Raw genomic sequence first — 26,237 nt, 5'->3', positions numbered from 1 at the left:
TAAGTAAAAAACTATTCAATATTGGACTCATTTCGAAGGTATTAACGAGACGATTATAATGGTGTAACTTGTTAAAATAAAAATGTATTTTTTAAACATGTTTTAATTGATATACAATTATGTATGCTAATTTGATAAATGTTTAAAATGAAACATTTAAAAGTAAATGACGTAAAGTAAATTAATTAATTAATTAATTAATTATAGGGATATAAAGTGTAAATTTAAAATTAAGATTTAAAAAAAAATAGGTTGTGAGAGGGTGGATGCATGTGAGGGGGTGAGTGTATGTGAGGAGAGGAGGGGGTGAAAAAATGAAAAAAATGAAAAATTGAAAAAGTGAGTATAAAAAGTATTTTGGTCATTTAGAATTTTAAGACTTTAAGACTTTTGTTAAATTTGCTTAATAAAATAGTATAGATATGTATTTTTACGTTATATCATTAGGTTTTTTTTTATTCTCAAAATACCAATTAGTCGAAAATAAGTTGTTGGTTTTTTCGAATCGCCGCTTTAATTATTGAAGTATCCCGTGATAAGTTAAACTATTCCCAAATTTTTTGTTTATAGCCACTCAACCCGGTTTTCTTATTGAATACTAATCATTACAACTTACACATCAGATCATGTTTTTAAATCATTCAAAAAAAGTACAAGATTTGAAAATTAATACCCAAAAAACATAAAGTATTAAATTACAAGTTTTTTTCCAAAAACACCCACAAAATATTCAACATGTTCTCCATTTAATGGAGTCATTTTTAGAAAAACAAATCCAAAGGATGGGAGTTGGTGTGTGTTTCCCACCAATGATTGTTTTTGTCGACATGCACCAGAATAGATATGCACTTCAAATTGCCTGTTGAATCAAGGCATCCGGCATCAAACCCAGCACGGCACCACGTCAACCAAGAAACACAACATTTCTCAAGATCCGAAAGTTGTCTGTAAGTCAGACATTTCATCGAACACTTTGTATTCTAGCTTTGGCAACTTATCAATGGAGGTTATCAGGTTCCTCTTTACTCTAGATGATGATGACGATGATGAACTATAGCGAGTCATATCCTGATTAGCTTCTAATTTTGGAAAGTGAATGAGTTAGATCGCCAAGTGGAAGGGTTGTTGATATGGACCCATGTTTTGATGACCATGTTTGGGGCAATATGCTCACAAAGTCAAAGTTAGAGCTTAGCCTGAAAAAGTCAATGATGAAAAACTTAAACCCAGATTTATAACAAGGCAGCATTCATTTAATACTATTAAAAAATGAAAAACTTAAAATTGTTTATAGTTAACAAATTGAGGGGCCGTTTACTAAACGTTTATTTAGTAAGTGTTTAACGGGTAATTTTCTTTTGCAAATGAACATGATAAGGGTTTAGAATCATACCTGGTTAGAACGGTAAAATGATGGAGGGTCTTACCCGATAAGAGTGGTGAAAGAATGGAGAGTTTTTACCCAGTAAGTGAGAGTGAAGACTCTTACCTGGGTAAGTGCTTACTAGGTAAATTGTTGCATACTATATCGTTTTGATGCACTACAATCTTCTTATCCAGAAAAATAAATTATAATGTTGACTCCTATTGGTAAGTACTTATCGGGTAAGCATTTGAGTAAACCGTCCCTGAATTGTTTTATTTTCATTTATTATGCATTTATACTTTTACAGTTATATCATTCATTTAAAGTTTGATAAGAAGTCCAAAAATTATTTACGTTACAAATAAAGAAAGGTGGAAAAATGTAGTACCGTTATCTTAAGTCACTTAAATTTAATATATACATAAAGAGAAAGAGATATGAAAATATATATAACCAAATAAGAAAATAAAAAACGACTGAATCATAAATGATTTGAAACTGAAATCACGTGTAAAATAACATGTGATTTACGCAATTTTGGCAAGATCATGTTGACAATACACTCTTGTGTCGACTGTTAATGTAAAATCACATGTGATTGAAGTAGTCGTTTCTTTAACTCGTGAATTTTCTGATGAAGTTAAAACAAAAATACAAACATTTTAATGTTATATTTAAAACCATATCATTGGATTTTGAAAGTTAGGGGTTGTTTGTTTAGCTCTTAATAGTTCCATTAAGAGACAACATCTGAACCCTTAAAAGGTGAATCTTGTTTGACAAAAAAAAATATGCCTCTTAATAGTTCTGAAACCCTCTGAATGATTTTGTATCATGGATCTCTCTTAACCATAAAGAGCCCTAATTTAATTGTACACAATTATCAAACAATTATATTTCATTTTGCACTATATCATGATGGCCTCTTAATCATTTTGTACCAAATCATTCAACAATTACCAAACAGCCCCTTAATTAAATATCAGTTAGGTGAAAGACTAAACTTTGTTTGTTAGCTAAACAATTCCTTAAATAAGGATTTTAGACAATGGAAATTTTATAATCACATGTCGAATCTAATACTTTATACAAATAACGTATTCCAAAGATACAATATCCGTTGCTAAATAATTATTACTTCAATTTTGAATACTAAAAAATCTTGGTTTTGATTTTCTGGTTTTGTCAAATTGGTTGATTTTTATTTTATAAAAATTAACGAGGGTTTTATTTACTTGTTTATATTTTATTAATAATTACACACGTATTTTAATTATCTTAATTTAGTTCTTAAGATAGCTGAAGGAAATGAAGCATAACCGACCGCATAGCGCAGTGGATTAGCGCGTCTGACTTCGGATCAGAAGGTCGTGGGTTCGACTCCCACTGTGGTCGTCCATTTATAAATTTTTGGTCCCTTGAAGATTTAATATTACATTTTGGTTCCCACTTGAAGAGCACGTGTTTGTCCAAACATTTTACCCTACTAAATTAGAAAACTATAGTTAGATCTATGGTTGTAGTTGGGTCGGATTATAAATTTTTGGTCCCTTGAAGATTTAATATTACATTTTGGTTCCCACTTGAAGAGCACGTGTTTGTCCAAACATTTTACCCTACTAAATTAGAAAACTATAGTTAGATCTATGGTTGTAGTTGGGTCGGACGATTTACAATATTTTTACAATCCAACATAAAATGTGTTGATTTGGAAAAATCTCAATCCAACCCAAGGGTTAGATTGGGTTCAGTTGGGTTGAATTGACGGATTAGTAGTTACATAAACTTGACGAATGAAATAATTCATTAAACTTAAGTTTATATATCATACTATAGAACGTTCTATCTAAAAATGTTACAATATGTTTATATGGCGTTTTAACAAATGTTTTTGAATGATATTTAAATAAATGTCGTATTAGTTATTTTATAAAAATATTTTGATAAGTGTCACGTAAACTCATTTATTTATAGGACATCTATGTTCATATGACATTTTTTCAAGTCGTGTCGTATAAAAAACAATAATACGACACTTTATTTTAAAAACATCATAAAATTTGTTAAGACGCCCGAAAATCATCTTATAAACATATTTTAACTATTTTAGATAAGACATTTTTTTTTGTTTCGTTCTATAAAGTATAATATTAAGACGCTTAGTCGTTTAGACATTCTAGGCATCTTATAAGATCTAATGTTGTTGTAGCGAAATTCTATAACTAAGCATTTTCTTTCCACTAAAGTACAACATAAAATTACGGGGTATTTAGATTGATGGATTGGACCACCAAATATATATTGATATCATTCATATTCTCCGACATTTCAATTTGGTATCGCTGCAAAAAAAAGATCTCAATAATTTTTTTTATTAATTAGATTATTTGTCATCATTCTTTGACCATGAATCTCTTTTGGTAACCTATATGTTTAGCTAAAATGAAATACAAACATAATATCAATAAAAATTATATAAAATTTATACATTATTAATATATATATATATATATATATATATATATAATTTTATAAAAAATATATATTAGCGATCGGTTGGACGGGTTGAGCTAAACGCCCAACCCAATTTCAATCATCTTAATTGACGAGTTAGCGGTTTACCGGTTAGACGGGTTGAGTTTAAATGAATTGTTAGCATATTAGGTTAGACGGGTTTTACAGATTGATAATTTTTTGTACACTCTAGTTAGATCAGTAATAACAAATCTTTTTTTAATTGTATAATTAAAAAGAACTATTTATTGTATTTATTTCAATCTCGTTAGATTTGTGATGAACTCAAATAAATGGCAATTTATGACATGAGAATAAAAAATAGTTGAGATGAGATTGTCATTATCTCCATCTTTTCATGATCTATATAAGATCACTTGATAATTGTAACTCAAAATAAGGTAGTTATATAACTATGATTAAATTAATCATTAATGAAGTTCAAAAATGATTCTTATTTCTTATTGAATTTGAACCTGAGACCTTCAGACATTTTTGATCTTTGAAGTTCAAGTTCAAACCAATCAAGTATCGTCTTTGTGGTTTAAAGGTCTATAATTTTAAATATATTTATTCGGTAATTTGTTTTTAGTGTGTGTTTTGAAAATTTATTTCATAAACTATTTTTTTTAACTGCAAGTCCACTAAGACGTGTATTTTTAAATTATTTCCTGTAAAATGGTAGTTTAATGCATGTATGCATCTTTTAAATGATAGTTAGAGCGGTTTTTTGTTTATTTGTTCAACTAAATTTTGCAAGTGATTTTTTTGGGACTAAAAGATGAATTCGTTAAACTTTGAGTGGTATTCTGGAGGATTTTAAAAAAATATAAGGAACATCAAACAAAAAACCGAAAAAGTCTATTCAAATCAACTAAAAACTTTAAAAGAACCCTCAAAATCAACAAAAAGAGCTAAAAAATCCCTCGAAACGGTAGAATTCAGCTAGAACTACATCGGACGACCTTACGGACCTTTGATTCATTTTAAAGGTACACCTATTCGGCAAATATTCTTCTAACCTTAAAATGTTGTTTTTATACTCATGATTTCTTTTTCATCATCAACCATTTAATACAATTTATCCATACTTCTTACGTATATCTCATTCAGTTAATTGTCTCAATTTACATATATACGTTCACAGTTATTGAACATATATACGAATGAGTTATATAAAGATGTGAATAGATTTAAAATATGTGTATATGAAGAACGTATGTGAAAATGTAATTGTCCGATTTATATATTAATACAAATTCAACAATCATATCAAATCCAATAAATAAAAAGATATCGGGTTCATCGAGTTAGGTTAAGTTCAAATAATAATAACTCACTACCTACGGTTTAAAATTTTATAATTCGATTAGACATCAGGTTGCTTCAAATTAAATTATTTAACGTTGGGTTAGTCGGATTAATCGGAGTGATCGGGTTTTTGATCACCCTAACCACTCCTATCAACCGTAAAACCATTTTGAATCGCGGATTAAGTATCCAGGTTAATAAAAATCTCATTTTGAATCGACCGCAACCAAAATATCTATCACTTTTTATTTTTCTTTATAATTTATTACAAAATTATAAAAGGAAATAAAATAATAAATAAAAATATGCAAACAATATAATAGGATGGTCAAAGGGGGTTTGACTGCACACCGCCCCATATACATAAACAAATGTAGGATAATTAAAAAGACCCATAGATTACTGTTTTCGGGTTCTGGAAAACCCGACCGGAGTCACGTGACTTGGCGCCAATGAACAGATATCTTACAAGCTATGGCCCTAGCAGACGTGTCAATACCCCATTTGCTTTTTCATTTTTTATTTTTTTTTTGGTATTTTACTTTTTTAAATATGTCTTTTCAAAATTGCTAAGGTCGTGAACTGAATAATCGAGTATTTTTTTATATATAAATAAATTAAATAAATTGTTAACGTGGTTTACTAAAATTATTGTAATTGCATTCGAGTTTTGACTTTTAAAATCATGATTTTTGTTTGTTTTTATTTGTTTTTCTCGATTTTATTGATTGTTAAGATTATCTGTTGATATCATTGATTAACTGTTTATTACGTGTTTAATCAAGTATTCTGAATTTTGTTAATGTAAACTTTTTATCTATACTATATTATAAAATATTTAATAAAAACTCTTAAAAATCATTTTTTATGTTTGATATATTGTTTATTGATACATATTACTTAAAATTTAATATTATAAGTAAATTATGCGTAAGTACAACTTATTAAGCATCATGTTTGAGTTCGTGTAACTAATTGTAGATAAATATAATCAAATATATGATAAATTCTTCTTTTAAATATAAAATATAATTAAGATAATTATTGAGTTCTAACAGAATATTTAGTTATTATTTTTATAAATATTATATTTTATTAAACCAAAAACAAATTATTTTTTCATTAAACCTAAATCAAATTATAATAAAAAAAATGAATTAAGGAAATTACATAAAAAAATGAGAACTTTTATATTTTTTTTAATTTTTATGATATCTTCAAATTTATATTTTATTAAGAAAAACATTATTAATTGCTCAAAACTCATAAATTCGTATTATAACATCAACAGAGACCAAAAAATAAAATGAAACATTGACATCGAAATATATCTCGCTGAATTGTGCGAGTATCATTATAGTATTATAGAAATATATGAAGTATGTAGATCTTTTAAAAATATAAACAAAAGAAAGAGCCTACCTGTGATCATCTCCAATTTAAATATGACAAATAAAACGACGAATGCTCTAATGCAATTTCAAAACTCGAGTGACAATTCCCATAATTTTAGTAAATTACACGGACGATTTGTGTAATTTACTCTTTGAAATAAAATCTATGAGCTTAAAGTTTACTGCTTACATGATACACGTTTTTTAATTTTTGATTTGCCTTTTGTAACAAGTTAATTTATTTTCAGACTTTTGCTTCGACTATGTGAGTTGACAAGAATACACTGTGTATGTGCGAATTGACACTAACTATTAAACAATTAGTGAATAAATACGTTATAATTTTAACTATCATTAAAACGATTTAAGACAATGTCATCTTATTTATTGAACTTAATTTGTATGTTTATATATACATATGTATATACGATGTTTATGCCTATGTTATGTTATACATTAATGTTGTAAATTAACATATAATAATTCTCCATTAAAGATAGTTATATGGAATAACACATGTAAATTTTCAGAGTAATGAAAGGAGTTTGGTTAAACACCAACAACTTTTTGTCTATTAAATAATAAATAAAACATGATTACAGAAGCCATTTTAAGAAATTTAGAAGGTTGTTTGTTTATTTCTTAATGGTTTTATTAATAGGCAACACTTGAATCGTTAAGAGATGAATCTTGTTTGACAAAAAAAAAATATGTCTCTTAATGGTTCTAAAAGTCTATGAATGATTTTGTATATTGAGTCTCTTTTAACCATTCAGCACCCTAATTTTCATTTTGAATAATTATCAAACAACATATTTCATTTTGCACTATATTATAAGAGTCTGTTAATCATTCACACCACTTAATCATTCTGCATCAAACCATTCAACAACTGTCCAACAGCCACTTAGTCTATTTTGGATAATTTTCGAACGGTACAACATGTTTTGGTCTAGTTAATTTTCTCTTGAATTTATCGTGACAATAAGTTATTTTTTCAAAATTGTTCTGATATATATATATATATATATATATATATATATAAAGAGAGAGAGAGAGAGAGAGGGGTCCAAATACAACCCTTTAAATTACATAATCGATGCGACCCATCTACCCACCATCCAATTACTTTTTGGTTTTTTTTAATTAAGGGTTGTTACAACCGATTAAATGATAACCGTTGAAGATCAAATGGACGTTTCTGATTTGGTTGTAAGAGTTGTAGGAATACAAATGGTTGCATAATAACCCGAATTGACTGAAATGAAATTGGATGGTGAAATTGTCCAAAATAGTCGATCAAGATCTTCTCTTTTCATTTTATAATCACATTTTCAACGAATTGACTGAATGCCCGGGGAATACGTAAGTGAGCCTAATCCATTTTTCAATATTTTATTTAAAAAATTAGATGTTACGTTGGAATGTAATCCACATAGTAATGCCACCCAGACACTACGTGTAAGTAGCACTTAGGTAACTTATGTGATATCTATTTTTTTTTTTTTTTATTAAAAAAAGTGGATTACACAAGTTGTTTAACGCTAACTGTGTTCAGCTATTTCGCACACGATGTTGGAAATATGGCTATAAAGTGAAGACGTGAAACATTATTTACTATTCTGAACAATTTCCTCGTTTAAAATATCTACACTATAAAGGCCGACTGTATCATGGTACCTACTCACGTCTTGTATCTTTCATCTCGGTTTTCTCAGCTCTATTTCGATAAAACCCCATACATCTACCTTACAAAAACGTCAATATTTTTATTGGACCCTAATATTTTATCTCTTCAAACAAACACACCACACAAAAACCACAAATACAACCCTTCTTTTAATAATCGTAACGTTTAGTCTTTAACCAACTAAATGGATGGAATTTAAATGCAACATGGGTTGCGGTGTACCAGTTAAATCTTAGGGGGGTTTGCAGTGGAAAATCTCATCTACACTGCGTTCAAATCTAAACGCTATAAAAGCTTTTATAGCAATAAAAAGGTTCATCTGTGATGACTCTAGATTATTCACAACTGCCTGAGTAGTTAGTTGATGCATGCAAGCTGATCGAGGAACGCAGGTGAAGTTATTATAAGAATTTAACTACCGTCCTTTCTAGATTCCGAAGAGAAAAGCACGTTGCTAATAGGTTTGTACTTAAAAAGGGCTAAAGGGTAGCTCATGGATTTTGACAGTAGGCATATTAATTGGTTGCTAATAATGTAAAGGGGGTCAGCTATTAATGCTTGTACCATTATGTACTACCCATCTATGTGTATCCTTCACAACCACGTTTTCCATTTGAATCCCCACTTTTTCCTCGCTATCACTTGTTTTTTCCTTAACTCCCGTGTCGGCTGCCGCTTGTCGGCCGTCGCCTGCCGCCGTGTTGTACTGTACGGAACAACCGGTTTTTTGTTTAGGTGTGCCATGCGTTGGTTCAAAACCAAAGCCAAATTGGACACTAATTTGGTTTTGGTTCTTAAATGAACTCAATTTTTGGATCGAACAATAAAGGGGTTTATTGAATAAGATAGATTTCGATATATTGTTACAAGACTTTCGTGAATAAAATGAGTTGCTTTCGGTTTGGGCCCATTTTAGTAGGGTTAAACGATGTAATTAGTATAAAATCTTGAAATTGAGAGCCAAGTGAACGAGGAATCAAGCTTTCGAAGCATCCTAACGGATTACAAATTATTAATGATCGTTATATTATATATATATTTTTTGTTATTTATCATTTGGACCGTATAGTTACATATTATGATTATATCTATGACATATTATAACGTATTTGACAAAAACTTTTAAAAATCATTGTTTATGCATTAAGTATTGTTTATTGATTCATATTACTTGAAATTCAATATTACAAGTAAATTGTGCGTATGTACAACTTATTAAAGCTTCATGTTTGAATTCGTGTAACTAACTGCAGATAAATATAATCAAATGCTGGATCGATATCTCATTTTAAATATAAAAAATCTAAAAAATATTTAGGATAATTATTGAATTCTAACAAAGTACTAATTATTATCTTTATAAAAAAATTATATTATTAATCAAAAAATAAATGATTTCATATTTAAATCTAAATTGAATTATAATAAAAAAATTGAATTAAAGACATTACACAAAAAAACAAAAAACTTTTAAATATTTAAACATTTAAATTGATACTAAAATCAATACATTATTTTTCGAAACTTTATTCAAAACATAGAAATATTATCGTTTTTTCAGTACCACATAAAATCATATTATAATATCAACGGAGACAAAATAAAATAAAACATTAAAATGGAGATGTATTTTTATGCATTGCACGAGTACCCTTTTAATTATATGAAAAAGGCAAAGGTTATACCTCACCGTGAAGTTAATATTCGAAATTTTCATTTTAAATATGAGTTTTCCCAATAAAAGATAAAGATTAGGAATTAACAAACTAGGGGTCGCTTACCAAATAATTACTTATGTAAACGCTAACCAAGTCACGTTACCTCACTGAATGAATATGACAAATATCAAGAATATTATCCGGTAAGTGATGGCAACGACTTTTACCCCGGTTAACGTTTACCGGGTGAACTATTGCATATGATATCATTTTGGTGAATTAAAAATTTACCCGATAAGTAAACGATACTGTTAAATTTTAGCAGAAAGCATTTACCTGACTGAAAGTTTGGTAAACGACTCGAATACAAAAAACATATCAACTTTAAATATATATTGTAAATTGTAATTCATTCAAGTAGTTACTTGGACAGTGAGCCCAAATTACGGGAACCCAATATTCGCCAATCCATGAGTCCATAGCTAGGGGAATGGCCAAATGGGCCCGGTCTGGTTTGGACCGACGGAGGATTGGGATCAGTTATGTTTTTCATCCGAAAACAAGGCCGGGTACGAGAGCGATCCAATTGTTTTTTATTTTTTTTTACTGTTAATATGATCGTTGAAAATGGTCATGTGACCGTTCTTTTAGATTTTTGACCCCCTTTTTTTTTTTTTGTCTTTTTGACTCTCTATACATTTGTATACTAATCATAACGATAATTCTAAACCATGTGACTTGTATATAGTGCATAGAGGGTTGAAGAGACTAAAAATGGGTCAAAAATCCAAAAAATGGTCATATTAACGATAATAATTTTTTGAAAAAAATCGAGCCTGACCTTGTTTTTTTATGGAAAGCATAACCAGCCTGTAGCTGGCGGGCGAACCATAATCGGTTCCCACCAGGACGGGTCCATTTGTCATCTCTAGTTAGTGGTGCTCATGGGTTGAGTTGAAGGCATTTGAACCATCCAACCCAAAGTTTGCAATTCGACAAATCTCAAACCCAACCCAAATTGTATAGTTGGTCGGGTTGATACTTTGGTATATCAAAATATTCTTCTAATTTTGAATATGTCGTTTCCTCTACTTATAATTCTTTTTTCATCATCAATCGGTTGGTACAAACTATCTATATTATTTAAACCTTAAGCATACCACATTCAACTAATATTTTTAATTTATATAATTTGTTCACATTTACTGAACATATACGAAAGAATCATAAACAGATGGAGAAGGGATTACAAATATATGTAAAGAGGGTATGTGATGATGTGATTGTCCAATATATATATATATATATATTAATAAAAAATTAAAAATCATATTAAATCCAAAAAATAAAGGATATCGGATTCAAATGAGTGTAACCAAATTCCAACCCAGTACCTTCATTTTGAAGATTTTACAACTCGATTATACATCGAGCTTATTCAACCCATATTATTTCACATCAAGTTGGGTTGACCAGGTTAGTCGGGTTTTTGAACACCGCCATCCATAGTAAGTGCAAGGATGAATATTTAATTAATATAACAAATTTTTTATTATTTTTATTTTGTATAAGTTTTTATCTATTGCAGTCAATATGACATCAGTGGATTTTATTTTTAAGTGTCATTTTTCCATATAATAAAAAATTACGATATAAATTGACAATTTAACGTCAACATAATCAATAGTTTAGTTCAACAGAACGTTTGATTGACAATTAGACAAATTATAGGAAATTCCATGAAACACGAACGAGAACAAGAACTCAACCGAAACATTCTGAACCATCATAGTTTAGTGTTCGTCACAAATAAACCATTATTTTTATAACATTATAAAACTATATTTTTTGCAAGAACAGATAATATGTCTAAAAATACACTAAAAGGGTTATTCTGAATGATACCTCTTCTATTGCTAAATAAACCTCTTCTCAATTTTACAATTTTACAGATCAACCTCTCTTTTTACATTTCCAATGCACCATCGAACCCCATTTAACCAAGGGGCTAAAATGGGGACCCCACAAATCCACCTCAACCATGCTATGGAAGAAGTATTATTTAGGCATCATCACCATTTTCGAGATCAAATTCATCTTTTGGCCATTTATCACAAGAGATTTTCAAAATATCACTACTTCCGCAAGTGGCACATCCATGACTTGCAGAGGAGCTAAAGGACAAAAAATCCACTTTTTACCTAGGTATGTAAGTGACACCTCCACAAGTGGGTGAAAATTGAAAAAACAATCACTTTTCACCCAGGTCCGCAAGTGGGTGAAGCGTGAATGTTTTTTTGTCTTAGCTCCTCTGCAAGTCATGGAGGTGCCACTTGCGGAGGTAGTGATATTTTTTGAAAATCTTGGAGGAAAATGGCGAAGAGATGAATTTGATCCTTGAAAATGGTTATTTCTATTAATTTCCCCATCAACAAAAGATACAACACTGGCCTTTGACCCATTATGCACAAAGTATACTGTCCTTACAAGTTAGGGTTGCATTTAAACAGTAGGAACATACAAATTGAAGACTGCCATATCTGCTATAGACATGTTAACCAAAGCAAACATCATCAAAATACAGTTTGGCATGTGATGCTAACATGTTTAAGTCCAGATACTACAGGGTTTAAACCTCAAAATACACTCTACGACCCTGCTGCTATCAATGTCATCAAAGGAAGATAACAAACTATGGATACATCACCTTCCCATTCGAAATGCAGACCACATGCTCGTGTAGTAGGGTCTTGTGGTCTTCAATAGTTGTTTCTTTTAAAAGATAAATTTCACAAGGGAACTGCAAAAGACAGGTTATAAATATAAGGACGTGGCATTTTATACGACTATTGACAAAATAAGGTTTTCAACATGGATATTACTTCACTAGTCGAGGCTGGACATTCCCAGTGAGGCGTAACTTGTATCATCTGTTCCAATCAGTGGGATATATTCAGAACCTCTCACATGAACACTATAGCACGCTGCATAATCAAGGAAACTTTAAGAAATAGTCCAAGATTAAATAACATCCAACTATTGGACCCTATGAACACATATCATATTAATTCCAGTTATTTAGATATAAGAAATACGCTAATACAACAATGCTACAAATCAATTTCTCAAGATAATCTTTGATATAATAGGCCAAAAGCAATAGAAAATTGTTATGAACTGTTATCAGTTACAAACTAAGAATGAAGATAGAAACAGATTAATTGAATGGATACTTGAATGGAAAATAAAGGAAACCTCTAGTATTCGAGAGGCTAGCACTCTCCCATAGACCACTCACTATATTTTTGCCTGCCTTTCAACCCCCACATTCTTCCTATTTATACTATATATTTGTTCTAATAAGTACCCAAACTACCCCCTCTTAGCTATTCTAGAATATCATGTATGGATGGGCTTGGGCTTGGGCTTAAGTGGGTGCAGGAGAGAGAGTGAATAGATGGTGCTACTAACATAAAGAAAGACAGAACTAAGTCGTAAGCCCTAACAAACACAAGAATATCATAAAGATGGGCGCTTTGAGACTAAATAAAGAAATGCTCCTTGTCGCACATACATGCTCAAAACTCTAAGGGGCCGTTTACCAAACACTTATCCGGCAAGTGCTCATCGGTAAAATTTTACACTATCATTTCCTTACCGGGTAAGATTTTAGTTCACCAAAATGACATCGTACGCAACAATTTACCTGGTAAGCGCTTACCGTGGTAAGAGTCGTCGTCCTCACTTACCGGGTAAGACTCTTGGTCCTTGTCTCGCTCTTACCGGGTAAGATTCTTGGTTCTTATCATATTCATCCGGTAAGGCTAACTTGGTAAGCGCTTACTCGGGTAAACGTTTGGTAAACGGCCCCTAACTTTATGCAAGTGTTTAGAAAACTGGTGTACATTAGTATTTGGGGTGGGTTGAGTGACACAACTATTGAAACTCAGCTCATTAATAGCTAAGATGTTGAACTTGGAACCAACCACAGTGACCGTCACATTAAATCAGTATCAATGTACTTGTCCTCCTATCTACATATTTAGTTACACGTTAACTAGAGCAAGTAGTTTTGTATTAGAAGCTTCTGTTACCATCGTGTCCTATAAGATGGAACGAAGTCAATGAATGCAAAAACTTTAATCAAATCCAAGAAATGCAGCACGAATGTCACAACTATACCATTTTCTATTTTCATTACACTCTGGAGCATTGTATCCATCTTTTGTTTCATGTCTGAAGTATCATCCATTTTTGGAGCCACGAGCGTAAGTTCTCTGTAGATTTCACGCACAAATCTGCATATCCTCTCAGCATATTCAAGTTCGCCATCTGATATCCTTCCAATTGCCAACCTCATCAACTCTCCTGTCAAATCAGCTAGCTAAACCAAAACAATCAACATGCCAAAGATGAAAAAGTATAGCCCATTACAGGTAGCACTCTACCAGTTAAGAGTAGCAATGTAACAGCAAAAAAATCCAACTGTGAAATGCACAAAATATACATGTTTATTTTACACGCAATGGAACTTACCCCCAATATGTAGTCAAGGATATTAATTTGCAGAGGCTCCAAAGAAGCATCACTCAGTGGTAATAACATGGAATTTATCTCTTCAAGATTCAACAGGGTACCACTCGTGCAGAATTTACATAATGTCGCAGCTTCAACATATTCTTGTACCTGTACAGGAGCAGGCTCTATTATTAAATTTAAGTGATTCAGTACTCTAATCTATACCAATCAGGCAAAAAGTGCATGAAGAGGCCAACCCCTGGAGAGTATGCTCGTCTTAGCTTCCAGAAATCAGTCCCTTGCAATTCATTTACTAGCCGGGCTATATGCTGATCTCTGACAGCTAAAAGATCCTTTTCTGCCCTCTCCAACACCTCATCTTTGTTATTTTTGCTGATTCTGTTGAAGGATGGAAATAAAATAAGCATAAATGAATGGTATCAACTTATGTCAATTCAGTAGCAACACAGTAGGCACAATCTGGATCTAGTCATATTGGTTACAACTCCAGGGGGGATATAACGGTGTGTCAAATGCTCATATTTGTTACAGAGAGATTTATGTACAAGAAAAGTAGATGCTATGAGATCATGAATGACACCCATAGCTTGACTTGCAACAAAAAAGAATAACATGAAAAAGTTCAAAGAGAAGTGGTGCTCTGGATTTCACATAAAGTAGCCTACAGGAAGTAACAATTAAGGTTCAAGGAACCAAGGACCGTGATTCACCTGTGCACCTGAAATATCACCTTTTTGCTATTAATGGTGATATCACGACTTGCTTTCACCACCCTTTCCCTCTTGTCATTCTGCAATAAGTATTAATCAACAAGTAATAAGCACATAACTATACACCAAGTTATAGAGAGTCATGAAGAATGATTCAATTGCAAACATCGCTAACATGGAAAATAATAGATTTTTTTTCACCATACAATTATCCCTGATTATTCAAATGAGCTGGAAATGAAATGCAAATGAAATATAACTACAGTGAAGACAAAAAAATGATAGATTAATACAAAAGAGTATAGCTACCAAACTATTATAAACTATACAAACCTACATTAGCTAAGCATTGCACTCTCTTATAAAAAATCGTGTCCTTAGATATGCTTTCATTCGAATCCCAAATGTATTCCACTCCTTTTTTGACCACTTCGTCTAACACTCTCTTAGGGGCCGTTTACCAAACGCTCACCGGGTAAGTGCTTACCGACAGTAGACATCACCTTCACTTACCTTATTCTGTAACATTCTCATACATCAAAATGGATTGTTGGTAAGCGTCTTAAACCTGGTAAGTGTTTACCAGATAAGAGTCTTTTCCCTCACTTACCGGGTAAGACTCTTGGACCTTGCTATGCCTCCTACCATGTAAGATTATCGGTCCTTGGCATGCTCAATTGATAAGGTAAATGTTATAGGTAAGCGCTTTTACCTGGTAAGTGTAAACAGCCCCTTAGTCTCTTGACAAATGCATATAGATGCCCATATTAAGCTTGAAAAAACCATCTAAAGTCATGTTTCTTGATTTTTTCCTTTAGGCGTTACCTAATCTATGATCACAAGTTAACCCCAGAGAGCATGAACTCAAGTATATAATCCAGCCACATACTTGAATACCAACACAACAATATTAATTTCAAACAAGACCTCACTAAGAAGAACCAGCAATAATCATTCTTGTAAAGAATCTAGCCCTGCATCTCAGTTCCAGACCCTACAGAGCTAGCTCGGTAATGTGACAATGTGCTCAAGTCCATCAACCCCACAAACCACAAGCATCGGCCTACGCTGCAAAGAGGCCATGTGGTCAAATGACCTATTTTTCATGTTAAAAAGCCCATTATATTTGTCTAAATTTAGGGGTGATCGATAACTAGATTTCATAGTTTGGGAAATTAGATTCATATTAAATTTGAAATGTAAAAATCCATTAACATCCCCAAGTAAGAATGGGGTTCTCTTTAGAGGCCTACCATTGCATTGTTGATATTTAACCTAATCCTTGATAACCCATATCCTTTAAATAAGTGATCATCACGAATTCATTTGGGGGGAAACGTTGCTATGGCCATCATAACAAGTTTGCAATCACAAAAGTACAGAAGTCAACGGTTTCACTAAAATGGGTTATCGAGATGCCAGAGGGTGTGGGAAATTACTTGGAACCACATCATTTTGCAGCATATGCAACGAATTGTTTTCCTCCATCCCATTTGAAAAAGAAACGAAAAAAAAAAACACATTGAAACTACCGCTCCACGCCATCAACCCAACTATTATGCAGAATGAATTAGTTAAAACAGATGAACAATGTAGGTTTACATAAGAAGTTAGAACTGTGCGAGTGTTGTGGGATAAGAGAACGAGAATCCTAACGAATTGATTGAGGTATTCAGCGTATTTGGAGAAATAATCTTTCATAGACGACGACGGTGAAGCTGATGCAGTGGCGATCAACCTAGATTTTTTGGTGGTGCCTTGCATTGTTGAATCTGCAACTGCAGTGAAAATGTTAAGATATTTGTATGCGAGTCTGAAGATTGTTTTGGAATTAGAAAACGACAATTTCACCTAGAACAACAGGATGAAGACAATAATATAACAGAAATTAGGGTTTTCTGCAAATTAGGGTTTTAGGAATTACGTCGACGGATAAGTTGGGGTTTGGGAGCCATAAGATAGAAATGCCTGTGCAACGACGCCGAAGAATACAACATCTGGCGCTACCAAAAAAAGACTCTCCACATTCGTATGGATTTATCGGAACTTATTTTATCATTTTTTCTTTAAAGAATTTTAAGAAATAAATAAGTAATATTAAAATAATATTGTTAAGTTTGAAATTAAATTAAAATATAATTTTTTATGAATCCGGGATTGTTTGGCAGTTGCTAAATGGTTTTGTGCATAATCATTAAATGGTTATAATAATTAACAGATTCTCATGATATAGTGCAAAATGAAATATAATTGTTTGATAATTATTTACAATGAAATTAGAGCTCTTAATGATTAAAGGATGTTCATGATACAAAATCATTCAGAGAGTTTTATAACCATTAAGAGGCATATTTTTTTTGCCAAACAAGATTCACCTCTTAACGATTCAGATATTGCCTCTTAATGAAACTATTAAGAGGTAAACAAACAACCCCTCCGTTAGTTTTTAGCGTAGATTAAAAATCTCGTAAGTTGATTAAAATAGTCAGGTACTGTTTGATAGTTGTTAAATGGTTTGGAGTAAAACGATTAAGTGATCATAATGATTAAAAGACTTTTATTATATAGTGCAAAATGAAATGTAATTGTTTGGTAATTATTTACAACGAAATCAAGGCGTTGAATGATTAATGGAGGTCCTAGATACAAAATCATTCAGAGGAGAGAAAGATTTTTTTTTTGTCAAACAAGATCTACCTCTTAATGATTTAGATACTACATCTTAGCAAAACTATTAAGAGATAAACAAACGACCCCTTAATCTCTCAAAACACATTCACTTTTTAAAGCAAATTTTCTTTCTAACCCGTCTTTACGCAAATAACTTACGTATCTACATAAAGACCAGTTCCAAAAAAAAATTATGTAAGTGGACTACCGTTTCTTATCTCGTAAAAAATGTGAGATTTTGAATAAAGGCCCAAAATTTTAGTTCTTAATTTTATGTGTTTAAAACCTTTCATTAATATATATATATAAAAAAATATTTCCAAATTGTTTAGATTTATGTTCAAATTATTAATATATATAGTACATGCAGAGCTTATGAAGTCTTCTTTTCTAGACTTGAAAGTCTTAAATCTGAAGTCTTCTTTGTTTGATCATGTGATAATTAATTTTATTACTTTGTTTGATCGTTTATTTTGATTATATTTGGGAAGTTTTCTTTTCCAAACGGAACACCATGCAGAGCTTATGGCTTGTTTATACAGAGTTTTAAAGTCTTTTTTTCTTTTCTTTTCAGATTTAGCTCAACCGAACCCTGAAGTCTTACTTTGTTTGATCTTTTATTTGGATTATATTATTAAATTTATCAATTTCATTTTTCATAAATTTCATTATGGAAAAGAAGATAAACACTTTTGAGTACAAGTCTGAAGTCATTTTCAAAGTTACTTATAAATTTAAATTTATTCAAAGGTTAACTTTCTTTTAACTGATTATTGATTTAGTTTCATTTAAATTTAAAGAGTCATTTTTCAATGTTATTTCAAGTTTGAAGATTGTATTTAAAATAAATTAAATTACAAGTCTGAAGATTGTACTTTAAGATAAATTCCCTAACATGATTGATATGATTTTCTTTTTAAATTATAATTGATATAATTTTTTTTAAATTACACCGTATAATATACAGTAGAACCTAATATTGAACGTAAAGAACCAAGATTTGTTATAATTGAGAAAAAATTATTGAAATATAAAATAAAACCTAAATTTAATTTCGAACAGTGTGTGGGAGCTCCCGACAACCCACGGTAAATCGAGAGAACCCCGCCAATAGTTTCATAAAGTCTCAAACCAATCAATCTTCGAGATTCTTCATTCATAAAGTCTCAAACCAATCAATCTTCGAGATTCTTCATTTCCACGTTCATCAAACTCAAATCACACATTCGAAGCCAAAATGGTGACGCTGGTGGTGGCAACAACCACCGATCCCGCCTCGTTTGGACCGGCATCAGCCCTTTCCGCCATGGGAAATTGGAAACCTGGCGTTTCCTTTCAGGTACTGCTTTGTACTTTCCAAAACTTCTCCCTCATGTATAGTTTGTTTGTAAATTTGAGTTTCTTTTGTGTATTTTATCTGGGTAAAAGGGGATTAGGAGTAAGGTGAATGGAGAGGTGAGATTATTGGAGCATGATAAAGGGATAGTGGAGGAAGATCATTTGGATAATCGGTGGGAAGAGGTTACTGGAGAGGTTGTTGAAGAGATCATCTTTCTCAGCAAACACACGGCCGTCAGTAATCGCCCAGCTCTCACCATTCATCCTATCGGTATTACTCTAATTCATTTGTTCATGATTAAGATAACTGATTGCCTGATTGATGATTAGTCGTTGCATGTGTTCAAATTGGTAACGTTGTATGTTGGCCAGAGAGAGTGTAATTGGAAGCCTCAGTTTCTTGACCGTACAAGCTGGCCATCTGCTATCTCTATTTCTCCTAGGAATTTTGCTTTCCTGCCTGTTGCTATGGTTGCCCTATCTTTGTTTATCCTAGGAGTTAGGACTCCTTTGCAACTTGGCTAAGTTTTCCTGGAAATATTTTGGGTTTGTGATCTCTCTATGTAAGTGGTGAGCTTGCATTATGGTTAACTTAGATCATCACCCTGAGAAATTGCAATCTTGAGTGCATATTATTATCTATGTTTGCTATTATGATCATATTTAACCGTTTAAGTGACCCAATGAGGCTTATTAGAAAATAGATTTTAGTGAAGTCGGGTGCTCAACTCACTTTATGTACGTGGGTTGAGGGAGATTGAGGTAGTGGAGTTGCCAAATGTGGTCCTATCTGTATCTCTGATAGTTCAGTTGTCTATTAGTCCCTAAGGAAAAAAGTTCTATTTGATATGATATTGAAATGCAACAGAATGTGCAGTATGAACTTTCTCAGATACGTATGAATTTCTCTCTTTGATTGTATTTGCAACTTGCAAGAAGATGGAGATCAACTTTTATAACCTGAGCACAGGCAATTAACCCACATGCCATATGCTAGGATGATAAGTGGATCACGAAGCTCTCATCCTGTTGGCAGCCTCTTGTCACCTTTGTTTCATTTATATCATGTACATATATATGGTCAGGTGTGCCACATCTAAAAGAAGGAGATGTTCCACCACAAGGAGGGAAGCCGGGATGGGCAGCAGTTCCTAGTCCTCGGATGACACCATGGTTGATACTCCTAAAGAAACTTGCCCAATCTCATAACTTGGTTCCTGAATTTGAGGTACTCGTAACTTGACCTTCTAGTAAGAAAGTTATAATATCTTGTACTCTTATTATTCGTCACTGAAAAAAGATCCTACTTACACTGTCCTGAAATCGCTTTCCCTACTTCTTATGAAGACGACAGTCTTACGGATCATCTCTGTTTTGGAAACTAACCTAAATTGCAACAACTTTCTTGATATTGTCTATCAATATGTTCTATTAGTTTTATATGTTTAACCAAATCATTTCCAGGTAAGTTAAACAATATCATTTAGGCAAGTTTGTCAATGTTTCAACCATTACATGTTCCACTAGACAGATACTGTAAAAAATTTATGAAGTTTGAAGAGATTCCTATAATAAAAGACCAAGCAAGTTCTGGAATCAACCTGGTCATAACCTAAAGTCTATGGAAACCAATAAACTTTGTCATTTTTATAAAAAATACAGAACTTAGCAAAGATAAAATTTCAAATTGCAAAGAGGTGATCACAGCTTGAAGGACTTGAATAGTGACAAAGCATGGATGGAGTAGACCAACACTGGTTTTGTAGTGAGCCATATGGCTCAGTTAAAGATATTAGCTTTTACTTCTGCCGCAGTTCATCGGAGAATTTTGGAGCTCCTTTAAATGGAGAAACTCTAAGATAGTCAACAAACATAATTTTTATGTTACAAACTGCTCCAGGAGGACATTTTAGTAATGAAATATGTGCGAATATGTGGAACCCCCATACCACTCTCCAAAAGAGCACTTGCCCGATTGGTTTAAGCTTGGGCTCCAAAGGTCAAAACTTCCTGGAGTTCCCACGTTCAAATCCAAGGAGGAATAGAAAATCCTCTTGTGGCCACGGAGGTTCAAATATGGTGACTCCAGGCTACTCGTAAAGCGGGTGGTCTCCCTGGGATTAGTCGGCTCGTATAGCGGGCTAGATATCCAGGTTAATAAAAAAAAAAGAGCCCTTGAGGAGAAAGGGGAAACTCCAACATATATACAAGAGAAATGGTTCACGTCTAGCCCATGTGGGACTTCAACAAAATAAACCGGAGCTTTGAGCTAGTAATAAATCAGCTCTTCTCGAAGTTAATATTTTTCACACTACTATTCTCTAAATAAAAAGAAGCTTGATAAAGGATCAACAGGCGGATTTTTGTCATTCATAATAGCAGCATATTGTCAGCAAATGAGAATACAAGATATTTAAATTTTATTTCCAATGAAGCATCAATATTAACTTCAGTAATAAGATATCCTTAGTTCTTACCAAAATCTTCCACAATAATAAACAGGGTGGGAGACAAAGATTCTTCCTGCCTCAAGTTCCAATTGGATTTAAATTAGTTATTCTTATCAGTGTCAAGAAGGATGTACTAACAATTAGTAAGGCACTTGCAAATTATATCACCCTAGTGCCATCTAAAAAAAAACTTATTTTTGTGCATAGATTTAATAACAAAACCTTATTCAAGTTTACCACCTTGAAAGATTTAGCGTTTCATTCTTATTTCGTCAACACAATATTATGACCAAAACCTTATCATCCAAAGAGTGAACTATCCCTTGAGCCAACACAACTTGCTCATGTACATATTATCTATAAGGAAAGCTAAATTTCTCTTTTGAGATATAATTGGAAGATGGGCATAAAGTCTAGAACTTAACATGTTAAAAATGATTTTTAAAGGAGCAAAGACCAATAGGCCACAAAACAGAAAAAGAAGGACTGGCAACTACAGAAAGCACTATTAAATTAGAAAAACTCAGACTAATTACTGTAGTTAAAGAACTCCTGGTAGAGACTAACCTTTTTTACCCACACTATTTCATTATATTTGTAATTTGGGTACTTCTGAATCCAGCTATCAAAAAGATTCAGGAATCCGTACCCAGGAGGTGTTGCTGTCTGCCCATTNTAATTTGGGTACTTCTGAATCCAGCTATCAAAAAGATTCAGGAATCCGTACCCAGGAGGTGTTGCTGTCTGCCCATTGATGCATCCCTGGTAATTCAGTGGACATGCTCAAGAGTGGGATTCAAACTCTTGACCTCTAGGTTATCATGACTAAGTCCAAACCACTTGGACAACCCAACTAGGATTCCAGTGTTCCAATGTTTTGTTATAGTTTCCTTGGACCGCAGTGGCCATCAAAGATTTGCTTTATTCCGAAAATAATTAAGAAGAGTTATTTTTCTTTTTATTTGCATCAGGGTTGAAATGCAGGATGGTCAATTTCTGGTCTAGCCTTACTGATTCCTTGTTGATAATTGATTCCTTCTCTTGTTTCTTATGTTCTTTAGTTGGGCTCCTGCCCAGCACTAACTGTCTGTGCAACTGGTCTGTGTAGATTACCTTGGAGGCAACTCATCATGGTCCAGTTACAAATAAGCCAACAATGTTTGTGGAGATAGGTAGATATCTTAAACTTCTTATCCCTGATATGGGTTTTCTAGATCTGGAACATCCTTTAGCATTACACCGGTACAATTGACTTATTGTTGCTCTTTATGGTTAAACTTGCATGGTTGTTTGCATCTGAAATGTTCCTGACCTATAAGTTTCATGGCATCTAGTCATGATGGAGCCTTGATTAACATTTAATTTTGTGTGATTTTCGATATTCCTGGGTATAATGACCAAGTGACAATGAATGTAACACAAATTTCTTGGTTTGTATAGGCAGCACAATTGAATGCTGGAAGAGGCAAGATGCTGCCCAAGTCGTTGCTCGAGTTCAGTACAGCTCTATAACATATTTTTATCATTTTTGGCTTCCTCATAATTTGAATTACGTCGTTTACGTATCAGTTTTCCCTTTTATGTGATAGTATCATGAAAAATTGTATCTTTATGTCATCTCCATCTGACGAGAAGGGGAAAGTGATTGGCACATACAAAGTTATTAGAAGTTTAAGTAAAATGAAAAAAAAAACCCCTTATCTGATAGGACATTTGGAACATATGAAGTAATTTGCTTGCATGCTAACTTTGCCCCAATCTTATTCTTGATTTCTACTTTATTGGCACATCATCATATTCTCTCTGAAACTTTTTCTTGATTTCTGAAGTTAGTTTGGGAAGGACTTGGAATCGGAGGAGGCGAGGCTGTTGGAAATTGGAACAGGTACCATAGTATAAGTGAACCCTTTTTCACTTGTCTAATACTGGATAAATACACCCGTGTTGTTTTAATGTTTTTTTGTGGGTGTTTTAAATATTTATGTAGACATAATACCTGCAATCATCAGTCCTCTAGTATTAGAGGGAACCATGGATGGCCTTTCTTGTCTCTTGTAAAAGTGGAATACAGACTTTTTTTTAACTTTTGGGGTCAAGGGGTTATTCGGAAAGTAATTATTTTTGTTCTATTTTTTCTTTAACGTAGAACCCTTGTCATCCTCTACACTTAATGATTATGTCTATTTTGGATCCTTACAAAGTCTTTCGACTATAAGTAGTCAAACTCAAACTCTAGTGCGAATCCTTGTTAAACTATGCATGTTTCTTACCTAACAAAAAAATTCTCTCTTTCTGTTCCAGCATGTCCGGTAACAAAAAGGTGCTTCTTGGCATAGGGGGTGGTCATTATGTACCTCGGCACATGGACATAATCCTGTAAGTTACTTTCACCTACTAGTTTCCTGTTTTGCTGATTACCACTTCCGTTTGTAATTCAGAACATTAATATATTCTTTTCCTATGAAACAAATTACATTATTATAAGGTCAGAGGTTCAAGAGAACCTGGCCATCAATACATCCATAATAAACTTGATACAGTTCAAAAACCCACTAGTAGCATAAACAGATAAAGGACATATTTTTGAAAGAAGTTCTTTCGATTTCTATCATATATCAAGGAAAATAGGTCCAAATCTAGCAAATGTGGGACTCCAATAGACGATACAACATTATTCACTTGATTTTTTTATTATACAATATTTAGGAAAGGTGGTATGTGGGTTGGTCACTTGCTGTCTGGATATTCGTTACCGATGGAAGATCCTGGTCAATCAAAAGGCGAAACAAAGTCAAAAGATATTGGAGGGACCTGGAAGCAGGCAATCAAAGCTGCATATGATGCTACAAATGAAGGTTTTCCTGGTGGGGAAATCATAGCTCATCTGGACCACAAGTAAAGCTCTCATCATTTACTACTGTCATAACCCATTAATTATTATAGAAATCAATCTAACTTGAAAAAAAATATCATCAAATTGTCAGGAGTTTCAAGGGTTGGCAGAAGAAAGCAATTATGGAGTACTTAGATGAACAAAATATTAAGATCGGCAAACCAGGTGATTTCTACTGATCAGTAGTGTATTTGCAGTTATTTTTACGTGGCCCCAATTGGGATTTTCTGCCTGGCTTCATATAGCATACCGTCAAGAAATCTAGAGTTAATGTAGAGTCGTATTCAAGAAGGATAACAACGAATATGCTTTTGATCTGGTCTCGTTGCAAAAGTAATGCATCGTGGTTCATGCTTTCTAGCACGGCCACTCAATTTGTTTGACTTTGGATCCTAAAAAGTGGTGGGAAATTGAATGGTGAAGCATAATGAGGATGATAGCAAATGCAGTTTAAGTTATGTATTATAAAGTCTTACTGTTAAAGGATAATAACAATGATACTAAGGTCATGGTCCCATTGCAAAAGTAATACCACTGGTTCTAGTTCTTGTTTTATGCCAAGGCCACTTGATTTGTTTGATACTTGATCCAAAAAAGTGGTGGAAAGTTTGATGGCAAAAGCAGAACAAGTTGACAAATGTTATCATTACGGGTGTCTGAGTCATTTTGTGCTTATTTTAATTGATCTTCTGAGACGTTAAAGATAACAATAAGGAAAATTCTCTGGTTCTAAGGAAACTTGAACTAGGTCTCATGGTTTACAAATGCAGTTTGTACTACATTGTGGATTGAACTAATTTATCATGAACTTAAAGTTCCTTTATTAGACAAGGAAGTCGAGCATACGGAAATGGTCATGAAGATCAAAAGTTCGATCAAGAAAAATGACAATTCTTGCTTACGGTTAGTCGAGAGGCTTGGAGTGGAGTTAGACCATCATATAATCTAATTTAAAATAACGTTTAGAAGTAGTTTAAGTGGTAAAACTTTAGATTTGTTTTTTTATGATTACCAGTTCGAGTCTCCTCGGTATAACTGGAGGTTTCATGTATTGTCCATCTAGCAATGAGGACGAATATAGAACGTAAGAAAAGCTTCTAGGAGAGGATTATGTAATGTTTTAATGTTAAAAATATTTTAAACATATTTTTTGTAATTTCTTTAAAATAGAGAACTAAAAATAAAATCTTTAAAATAATATAAATTCAACTCCAACATATTCTATAATTTATTATCTCAATACTGTTGTTTAAAAAAAGAACTTCATATAAAATAATAATATTTCAATCTCATTGGTGGATATGAATCAGAAAATCATTTATCTCACTTCACATCGAGTTTTAAAGAAATCTTTAAACTTGAAGTTTTTATTTTTCATGTTTTCTTTATTCTAGATAATAATATAGAAAATATGTTGGAATAAAATAGAAAATAAACCCTTTATTTTTTTCTATTTAAAAAATTGTTGGAAAAACTTTAAAAAAATTTAAAGATTTAAGTTATTTAAATATATAGTATTTTAGGGGGAGACTAATGGCAAACTTCTCATTGCTATTGACACTCTTTAAGTCTACTTTAATTATCATTTTTTTTGTGCTTTTGTTATTTTATCTTCTCTCTTTTATTATTTTAATTTATTTTAAAGCAATTTTAGTTAATATAAGTTATTGATTTTTTTGTCTTTTATTTATTTATATTATATTT

General features: G+C 32.3%; 2 protein-coding genes and 1 non-coding gene across 4 annotated transcripts; 2 read left to right on the top strand and 1 right to left on the bottom strand.

Moving 5' to 3' along the window:
- The first annotated feature begins 2,687 nt into the window (after positions 1 to 2,687).
- TRNAR-UCG lies at positions 2,688 to 2,761 on the top strand. Its single transcript has one exon. It is a non-coding gene; the product is annotated as a tRNA-Arg (tRNA).
- Positions 2,762 to 12,411: 9,650 nt separating this feature from the next.
- LOC112524592 (translin-associated protein X) lies at positions 12,412 to 17,205 on the bottom strand. Of its 2 annotated transcripts, none has more exons than XM_025134483.1 (8): positions 17,107 to 17,205; positions 16,839 to 16,960; positions 15,183 to 15,262; positions 14,709 to 14,850; positions 14,470 to 14,619; positions 14,116 to 14,317; positions 12,816 to 12,917; positions 12,412 to 12,733 (listed from the first exon to the last, which is right to left on the bottom strand). In XM_025134483.1, exons 1-7 carry the CDS (start codon positions 17,177 to 17,179, stop codon positions 12,820 to 12,822), a joined length of 867 nt encoding a protein of 288 aa, XP_024990251.1. In that variant the 5' UTR covers positions 17,180 to 17,205; the 3' UTR covers positions 12,412 to 12,733; positions 12,816 to 12,819. The 2 variants fall into 2 exon arrangements, with proteins under 2 accessions (XP_024990251.1, XP_024990252.1); XM_025134484.1 differs by lacking the exon at positions 17,107 to 17,205 and adding an exon at positions 17,034 to 17,105.
- Positions 17,206 to 18,990: 1,785 nt separating this feature from the next.
- On the top strand, positions 18,991 to 24,995 carry LOC112525341 (D-aminoacyl-tRNA deacylase-like). The gene is made up of 9 exons (XM_025135430.1): positions 18,991 to 19,191; positions 19,281 to 19,461; positions 20,276 to 20,418; positions 22,749 to 22,812; positions 23,081 to 23,133; positions 23,470 to 23,525; positions 23,942 to 24,016; positions 24,347 to 24,535; positions 24,625 to 24,995. The coding sequence occupies exons 1-9, from the start codon at positions 19,090 to 19,092 to the stop codon at positions 24,710 to 24,712; spliced, it is 951 nt and encodes a 316-aa protein (XP_024991198.1). The 5' UTR covers positions 18,991 to 19,089; the 3' UTR covers positions 24,713 to 24,995.
- Positions 24,996 to 26,237: the final 1,242 nt, after the last annotated feature.

Source organism: Cynara cardunculus (assembly GCF_001531365.2).
Source record: "Cynara cardunculus var. scolymus isolate 2C chromosome LG 13, CcrdV1, whole genome shotgun sequence".
NCBI lineage: Eukaryota > Viridiplantae > Streptophyta > Magnoliopsida > Asterales > Asteraceae > Cynara > Cynara cardunculus.
Note: the sequence above shows the minus strand (reverse complement) of the source record. Positions and strands in the feature narration are given on the sequence as shown.

Bases quoted from the DNA above. Each gene is read 5' to 3' on its own strand.
- LOC112524592 (XM_025134483.1), bottom strand. From the start codon at position 17,179: ATGTTGTATTCTTCGGCGTCGTTGCACAGGCATTTCTATCTTATGGCT. The intron at 15,263-16,838 runs GTTAGGATTCTC...TACTTATTGCAG, and splicing joins CTGAATACCTCAATCAATTC to AATGACAAGAGGGAAAGGGT. The intron at 14,620-14,708 runs GTTGGCCTCTTC...GCTCCTGTACAG, and splicing joins GACGAGCATACTCTCCAGGG to GTACAAGAATATGTTGAAGC.
- LOC112525341 (XM_025135430.1), top strand. From the start codon at position 19,090: ATGGTGACGCTGGTGGTGGCAACAACCACCGATCCCGCCTCGTTTGGA. The intron at 19,192-19,280 runs GTACTGCTTTGT...TCTGGGTAAAAG, and splicing joins AACCTGGCGTTTCCTTTCAG to GGGATTAGGAGTAAGGTGAA. The intron at 23,526-23,941 runs GTACCATAGTAT...TTTCTGTTCCAG, and splicing joins GCTGTTGGAAATTGGAACAG to CATGTCCGGTAACAAAAAGG.